This window comes from Egretta garzetta, unplaced genomic scaffold (genome assembly GCF_000687185.1).
Source record: "Egretta garzetta isolate BGI_Z169 unplaced genomic scaffold, ASM68718v1 scaffold7, whole genome shotgun sequence".
Lineage (NCBI taxonomy): Eukaryota > Metazoa > Chordata > Aves > Pelecaniformes > Ardeidae > Egretta > Egretta garzetta.
Window position 1 is genome coordinate 1,174,315 of NW_009260350.1, and position 9,204 is coordinate 1,183,518.

The 9,204-nt window shown below is 44.6% G+C and overlaps 1 protein-coding gene across 1 annotated transcript in view; it reads right to left on the reverse strand.

Annotated features, from left to right (window-relative positions):
* Positions 1 to 4,486: 4,486 nt before the first annotated feature.
* Positions 4,487 to 9,204, reverse strand: part of SUDS3 (SDS3 homolog, SIN3A corepressor complex component) — a 24,685-nt gene continuing 19,967 nt past the window's right edge. Inside the window, exon 11 of the mRNA XM_035898411.1 lies at positions 4,487 to 8,399. Within this exon, the coding sequence (XP_035754304.1) occupies positions 8,301 to 8,399 (99 nt within the window). The 3' untranslated portion in view covers positions 4,487 to 8,300. The remainder of the gene's footprint in view (positions 8,400 to 9,204) is intronic.

Sequence of the window (9,204 nt, forward strand, 5' to 3'; positions counted from 1 at the left end):
CAGATTGCCACAGCAACCAGGAGACAGAGGAGAAAAATATTTCTCCAGAATGCATTTGGTTGCTTTTTAGCAGATTGACATAAGAGGGCTTGTTTATAGATACATCCAGAGCATGTTGGTGTGAAATTGGAAATGAGAGTGGATGGCAGCGTGGCGAGCAAAGTACACGGGGCGAGGAGATTAAACACGCAGGTTGCATGAGCGAGGTGCAGATCGAGGGGCCCGTGGGAGAATGCAGGGTCTCAGCGCTAATCAACTCCATCGACCGAGCAAAGGAAACCCTTTCACCAATGCAAACAGCTTCGTGGTTCCTTGCCTGCACGCTGTCACGGGGCCTGAGGAGCCTCTGCCTCCAAACCCCTTGGGAAGGGAGAGCCCACGGTGCCGGTGGCCACAGCGGGCTGCTCCGCTGCCAGCACCACTGCTCCGTCAGCCGAGCCACGTACGAGACAGTAAACGGGGACATTAAGGTCATGCAGGGGGCCGAGGGCTTCCCCCAAACAATTTAAGAGGCTCATTAAGCCAGTTAATAGTGCAGGAGCAGCACTGACACCGTGCCGCAGCGTTTCCAGTTTCCTTTGTAACAATGTCCCAAAAGGCTGGAGCGCGAAGGGACACCTCGAGAGCCCAATCGAGCGAGCTGTATCAGGAGCAGGTCGCCCTAAAAAACCACAGAAGGTAGCAATCCCGCTCCTGGAAGAAGAGGGAGGCCTTTCCCACACTCTGATGATGATGATGGCTGGCTTGAGCACACAGCGAGCGGGCACAACTCGCTGTCCTGCACAGCGCCCTGTGCAGCAGGTCCACTCGCCAGCATCCGAGAGACAAACCTGCTACAGGAGAAGGCGGGGGGAGCAGGAGGGAGAGCTACACGAGTGCTTTCAGATACACAATAACGGCGTTTTTGCGATGCTGGTGGTGGCCCCTCAGAAGCACGCCCAGCTCGTGGAGCGAGTGCCGCAGCAAGACACAAGCCAGAGACAGGCTCAGAGGACGGGGAGGTCTCCTTGGTCAGAGGCATCACGTCCTGCAATCCCCAGGGATAAACTGAGTATGCAGAACCTGCCCGGCCGCACACCACGGTCTTCATCTTAGACACTGCACCGATTCGACCAGGTATTCGGCAATAAAAAGATCCAGCAGCAGCAAAAATGCTCACTATAATAAACTAATTTCTGAAAATGTGTAGCAATGTCCCGGAATATAAGCAAATATGCAATAACAACGTTGAAATGGGGTGTTGTAACAGGCAGTCAGTCGGCTGAAAGAGCAAGAAGGCAAGAGCCTCCTCTGGGCTTGTGCCTCCGCTCGGTGGACGGGCCGCATCCATCAACTGGATCCCTGTTACATGGGTGGGAAAAGCACCCTCCAGGAGCCCCTTACTGCTCTGCCGTTCAGCCAGGGAACACGGCAGGTACAACCCCCAGCTGAGGCACAGTCGAGGCTGAGTACCCGTCAGGCGCTGCGATGGGAAGGGGAAAACCCCCCTGCCCAGAGGCTTTGCTGATTAACACCTTTAGTTGCGTCAAATGGCAAACAGGAACCAGCATGTCTTGCAAAGGCTCCAGCCGGAATTTAAGGCTGTTTGCATCCGTTACAAGTCTGCTGAGGTGTTCCCCGAGGTCTTTAGCACTTGGGTAGCAGAGGGCAGCCACACGCAGAAAGCACTGCGACGAGCCGGTCCAGGACACGTCTTGCTACCTCTTCCACGCTCCCCGCGGCTCTCAACATACTTCAGAGCAAATTAAACCCTTAGACTTCTTTGAGAAAGCCAGCCTCAGAACAGAGAGGTACCAAACCTCGCTAAACACTCCAGAAACGCCTCGCTAGGCTAACCCCAGCCATTCCCTTCCAGAAGAGATCGGCGATCGGTCTTGCCCCGCGCCGCAGCTCCCTTGCCCAGACACCCCACAGCAGCGGTCCGGGGCAGAGCGCACCAACACCGCAGCTTTGCATCCCGGAGTATCTGCTCCGTACTCACCTGCAGAGTGCCTGGGGAGGACGAGCAAGCACCCGCATCTCCTCAGATGGACAAAACCCTCCGTGAGCACAGCCCCGCTGCGGCGGAGCCACACGCTGGCTCGCCAGCCAACTGTCCCTTCCATCTTTGGGCAGAGACCAGGGGACAGTCACGAGGATGAGCCAGATGTCATGAGGAGGGAGCCAGACTCTTTGCAGTAGTGCTCAGGACAGGACAAGGGGCAATGGGTACAAACTGAAACGTAAGAGGTTTCAGTTGAATATGAGGAAAAACTTCTTTACTTTGAGGGTGACGGAGCACTGGAACAGGCTGCCCGGGGGGGCTGTGGAGTCTCCTTCTCTGGAGACATTCAAAGCCCGCCTGGACGAAGTCCTGTGTAACCTGCTCTAGGAGAACTTGCTTTAGCAGGGGGGTTGGACTAGATGATCTCCCGAGGTCCCTTCCAACCCTTACGATTCTGTGATAGACACTTTATTTCTCTGTTGCACCCAGACTTTTCAGACCTCTCCTCAGAACTGCCACTGCAGTGAAAGAGGAACCAAATCAATCTGAATTCTCTTAGGAGAGGAATAAGATCAATAGACTGAGCCAGGGCTGGTAACTGTCCCACCAGCTTCGCCATGTTATTTCTCTTTCCTGAACCACAAAACTTCACGCTTGGTACAAAATGAGACCTAATCAATACTCCAGTGCCGAAATACTGCTATAGAGCATGCACCCCGGGGTCCCAAGTTATGCCTGAAACTTCTGCCACGTCTTATGGTCTTCAGCACAGCCTTAAACCAAGGGGTTCAGCAATTCCCAATTTTAATGGATGAGATTTTTACTACTACAGAAAAACTTTCCATCAGAATATTTGCTCCCCCGTGCTTATACTAACTTTGCGCAGCTCTATTACACGATTCAGTATCATCGGCACTCAGAGTCTTCCCCGTTACCCAATGCCTCGTGATGTATGAGGTTCGGAACATTTTTCCCAATGTGATGAGGAAGCAAATATTCCCGTGACTATTACGCGCTGTTACTAAAATTTAGTTCACGGGCACAAGGATACTTCTTCCCCATACTGAAGAATGCTTCAGCATTAACAGGGGCTTGACATGATCAACAGCTACCTTCAACTATTTATTTCAACAGAAATCAATTCATTATCAGACATCCATTACTTCGATAAAAAAAACAAACCATAAAATCACTCCACTTACCTCTTCATTTACCGATGCAAGCAGGCCTGGAGCTACATCCCCGTGTCCCGAGCCAGCCTCTCTCCAAACCCACGTCAGGCAGTGCAATCAATCTGTTCACTTCGACACCTTTCAGCCACCGATTCCACACAGGATTTAAACCACCAAGCAGAAACCTTGATTTAAGACACCGAGTTTAACCTTGATTTGCATTTGTATTTATTTTCATTAAAGATCATCAGCTCTCATTAACTCGGATAGCCATTAAAACAGCAGAGATCTGCAGGCAATCATCATGTCAAAAGAATCCTAACTCAATAAAAATAAGGAACATTAGTAAAGCGAAATTAAAAATGTAAGTTTCATCAATATTCCCATTTTTTTTCCTCTCAAGATTTGGGGCAGAACATGTGGATGCAAATTAGAATTAAATGAAAAATGACAAAGTTTCCTTAGGCATATGGAGCAACCAACAGCTTTCAAATTTAAGATTGATTAAATAAATCAGCAGTTTCCAGTGGATTAGATCTCCTGATTCCAAAGCCCTAAACCCGACTGCCTTTGCTCAAAGCATTGCTACTTTCCAACCAAAGGCTTAAGCAACTCCTCCCATGTTGCTGTTCAGTGCCTCGTTCATACGGAGTTCAGACACCCGCCAGGCTTAGACATACGCCATGGAAAATACTTGGCATTTGTGTCCTTTGTCACCTAAATGTTATTTAAATTTTGGTCCCAGGGTACAAGGTTTCTCTGAGCCACGTTCCCCCTCCACCTATTTCTTAACATCTCATGGGAGGGGAAAAAAGCCATCACAAGTCTTTTGTGGGTTTTTTTTGGTTCTCAGTGAAGTAATATAAACCCAAACAGTTCTTTCACCTATTTATCAAGTAAACTGAAATACGTATTTCACAGAGAAGCATTTTTGCATGAAAAGGAGGAATCTGACTCCCAGTATTCACCCCAGTGTAAAGAGTGGAGTATTTGAAGTATTACAAGGTGTTCCGGCACCCCAAAAGTTTGAGCTGATAAAGGTGTTTCCCAAATTCAGCAAAACATTAAAATAGCGGAATTCCTTAAATGTATGAAATGTGAAGTTTCAGTGAGAGCGGGTTTTCAATAAATCATGGGAAAATGGAAATATTGTTTTTGAAATACTTTAAAATCTATTGAATTTTTAGCTTTGGGAATTGGGCAAACTAAAACTGGTAACAGCAAGCCTTAGACACTATTCAGATTTTCCTAACAGTTCAGTGTTTGCTATTTGCTTCTGCAATACAAGAAACCAAAAGGTGTTTTTTCTTTTTCTTAAAGAGGAAAAATCTCTGTTTTTCATAAGGGTCACAGCAATTTCTTGCTCTTTTAGGCTTTATTTCCGCAAGTTCCCCAGAAATGTATGAAAAAAAAAAAATCGCAAGCAATCAAGACTTCTGTCCTTAAATCACTTTGTTTCTTTATGAAATTCCAGACAAAGCGCATGAGCCAAGAAAGAGAATTTGTTTTATTAGCATTCATTCCAGGAAAAAGCCTCTTTTGAAACTTCCCAGTGAGTACGATGTCAAAAAGCAAATGGAAGCTGGTTCATCAATCTGTCTTCCTGTCCACTTGAACATCTATTGGGGGGGGGGGGGGGGAACCTTTTTTTATTTTGCACCTGCTCAAACATCACAGTCCACTTCGAGGCAATGAGAAAAATGCTTAATATGAGTCAACGGCCAGCTACAATTTAACCCCCAATAAAAGTCTGGTTTTGGCAGAAGGTTCACCTTTCTTTAAAATGACTGTAAGCAGGAGTGAAAACTATTTCTTAAATTTCCTTTAAATGCTGTCCATAATGAGTATTAAATCTTTTCATAACTGTAGCAAAGCCATTTCGGTTCACTGACGGTTTGAATTCTTCAAGACTGATATTAGACAGGCAAACTGCAGATAGAAAAGCCAATTTTCTCTTAGAATTTAAGCAAGACCTTGTCCATCTCCTTGAGTAACTTGTCTCTCTTTCTCCAAGCAGTGGCAGGAAACCTTCATTTCTACAGCTGATGTCTATACTCTTGATCTCCACATGCCTCATCCTCGCCACAACACATTTTGAGCATCCTTCTAGGATTAACGAATGTGTTGCTTCCCTGAGTGTACAGTAAGGCACCGCATTTTCATCATTTCCAGCCCTGTAAATGGCATGGGTCATTACAGAACAGCCTGCTTGAAAGAACAGGACACAATATTCACGTACTTTGTTAGAGGAGACAGAGCTACTTTTCATGGTGATCAGCTAAGGCAAGGAAGACTTTCATTTCATTAAAACTAGGAACTAAGGATGAAGTAGTCTTAAATCAAAATACCTTCAGTGTAGCAGTTAAATTTGAGCAGAGAGGGCTGCAAGGTCACACTCAGGACTGTCAAAAGCAGAAAGGGGCACTGGGGAAACTGGCAATGGGCAAAGAACTCTGACAGAAGGGAGTTGTACAAACCTCACGTATCCTCCCAGGAGAGCCAAGATCGGCGTGAAAAAGTAGGTTAAGAGTTTGAGACCAAGTTTTGGCAGCTGCCATGCTGAAGCATTGCCCTCAATCAGGATCAGTGTACGTAACCCATCTCCCCAGCCAATACAACAGCACACCTAAATTTTCTTCCTTCCCACTCTGACAGCTCAGTGTCCTCGTTCATTCCTACCTTGTTTTCTCCCACCACAAGTTGCAGTCCAAGGCTACGCTCCTTGATTATCTATCTGCAGCGACACAAGATGAGTCCTTATGATAACAGTAACTTTCTCAGCACAGCTGAATGTCCACAGGGGGGTTACAGAAGAGGAGATGGCACAACAGTCCCACAGATATTTGCTTCCAGAAGACCATTCAAATTCTGATTCGGGTGTGAACTAGAAACGTGTGTCCCATGCCATTACCACCCCCTCACTCCCTTGCAATGTAAGTCCACAGCTGATGGAAAGACAGGCTTTTGGCTGGGAGAGCAGCTCTTCTTTTCCCCCTTCTGCCAAGGAATAGGGATGGTAAGCAGGTGATGCTGATTCAGATTAAGATGTCATACGTCAAAGCCATACAATTAAGCTTACACAACACACACCTATACCACGCCTGGCTCCAAGAGAGCTGCTGAACTGTCACACTTCTACCAATACCTTTAAAGTTACCCCAGAACAGATAACATCACAGCAGCAGAGATCACCTGCGGTTAGCAGGTTGGCAAGATACTTCTCCAAAACTGAACCAAAGTTCCCAGCTATTTCCACAAGTGTATATACTGATAAAATGATACAGGTAGGAAATAAATCCAGTTATTTACTTAGTACTTTTTTTTTTTTATAAGAACTATGATGTTCATTTTAAGGCTCAGTGACAAATCCTGTTTGGTGCATCATCACCTTATTAAAAAGCTGTCACACGTGCAGAGAATGTTAAGTTATATTAAGTATGCTGTTAATGTGACAAAATACAGCCTGCTTTCCACCTGACTAACGCTGCAGCACAGATGGCACATTTTCAAGGGGGAAAAGAGGCACCCTCTCCTTTCCTCGCCAAGGCTCCAGATCCAGTTGAAATTCTAAACACAGTAAAAATACGTAAGGTGTCTCAGCCACAAAGGCAACACATCAGAAACCCAGCCATAACACGCCGCTCCAGATCCAGGTACGCATGTCAGTTATTGGGATGTGACTGCCCCCCAACCGCAGTAAGCAAAAGAAATGGAAAGAGTCATTTAAAATACTCCATTTATCCAGGTATGAAAGAAAGGCTAGACTGATGCTGAACAAGAAGGCAGTTCAAAAGCAAAACCAAAAGATGCCTCAAAGTGACAGATATTGATAAAGGCAGAAATTACAACTTTTTGTCCAGTAATCAAAAAGAGCACAAAGTTCTTTTGCACCGAAGGCAAAAATCTGAGCATTGCCAGTGCACTGTGTAGTTCATGCCAGTGCAGTCACATGTGGTATTGGTTGTTTCAGCCATCAGCAAAAGACTGGGAATAATAAAGGAGTGCCAGAGTCAGATCTTTAAACATCTTGGACGGGAACATACTAATACAATCACTTGAGAATTTTCACTTGTGCTATTGGAGGGCAGGTGTAGAAACCCAGCATTATCTCCAGTAATTAAAATACCCTTCAAAGGCAAACCTTTGCATGACATTTTAGGGAACAAAGGTTTTGGCTATACACTAAAAGCATGCCAATGCCGCTTTCTACTCTGTACCCAGGCTTCTTTGGAAGATACAACAGATCTGGTATCTTCTGTCAGCAGGATTCCGGCATGACCTGTTACTCTAAACATTAGTAAAGAAAATTAAATTTACCCTTCATCACTCTACATGTATGAGTGCTTATACTCATACATACAGTTCATGCAGTCTCGCTATTTGCAAAGTCCAGTTAATTAATCCTTTGGTTTACACTCATCCACCTATTTCAGGAAACGACTTCAGCAAATAGATATACTCTCTGCTTGTTCATTGAAGGGTTTTTTAATGTGAGGAGAAACGGAAACTTCTGGTTAACCACATGTGACTGCTTAACTACATTAAAATCAACTGGATTTTCAGCAGTTTCTAAGCTGTTCACACTTTCCTAAAAAAAGCCTCAGTGCTCAAGTCTTTAAACAGTTCATCCAATAAAGCTGATGTCATATACCAGGTATTACAGATGCATCTCTCGGCTGCAGCTGAAAGCTGGCAAAATTAATCTCCTTTTGCCCAACAACCCGAGCCTTGCAGGGAAACAAAACCTAAAAGAACAAATAACCTCAGGTCTTGACAAGCAAAGCTTCTTCCATTGGTCTGATTCAAAACATAAATGTTACGTTGTTTTCAGCATACGAGTCCCATCTATGCACCATGAAACAATGATGAAAAAGTATGATGCAAAGTCTTCTTAAATAGTCACCCAAAATATAAAGAAAGCATACAGAAGCTTGATGCAAAATCCAGAAATAGTCCAGGGCAGTGCTTGGGTATCACTAAAGATTTAAGGACTACTGGGGATTATGTGGCCAGCCACGAACTGTCTCGTAAGAGGTCATGACAGCGTTCTCTGCTGCTGAGTGAACAGACTGCCATTCCTCATTAGAGGTTTGTCTATTGGTTTTAAAAAAAAAAAAAAAAAAAGACCAAGGAAGAGCATACAGTCATGCAGCTGATCGTCGACGAATCACAAAAACACCTCGCTGCAGCTGTCCCAGATAGATTCTCATTTTTGTGCTGTCACTGGTTTTCCTCACCCAGATCTGCATGAAAGAAAAAAAAAAAAAAAAGAGGCAGGGGATATATTGGGGAGAAAAAGGGAAAATCCACAGTAAGCAACACACTGACAAATAAGTCCAAGTATTCTTACTGCCAGATCTGAACACCCGGTTACTCAGGGTGCACTCAGGGCTTAAGCCCTTCTTCCCCACATTAAGCATTTGCAACCCAAGTAGAACACAAAATAAGGTTTCTAACTTTACCACCCTAACTTCCTGCTCAAAGCAGTCATCAAGAAAAATTACTCTTCCCAAGCATCACCAGGAAAGGAAGTTTCCTTCTGCTACAGTTTGCAACAGAACTCTGGCATTAAGCTTTACCTAATCAAGAATAAGTCTCTCTAGATCCACAGATCATAAAATTATCTCTCCTGGGATTTGCCCAGGCAAGTAACTATTAGTCAAATGAAAAGCTTATTCTGATTTTGTTCAGCGAAGCATTTCTCACAATGTATTAAATAAATTGTATCTGCAGATAAAAGGTCCTCTTTTTTAAAGACCTGCATGGAAGCACTCACCTAACTGGCTGATACACAGTGTGTTTCAAAGGACAAATTGCTTCCACGGAGGCAGCCATTCAGAATTTTTAAAAAATAAAAACCACTTTCAAGAAGTTTAGACCCAAATACCTGTACTTTAAACTCCTCAGCATTTTATCATTCTAATGCATTTAAACATATTTAAATAAATGCATGGAAAAGAAGTTATCTAGCTCTTAGTACTAGAGTATTTTAGGACACAAGTCCAATATTGCCTACTGCAAAGGACTATAAAGTTAGTGTTGGCGTAT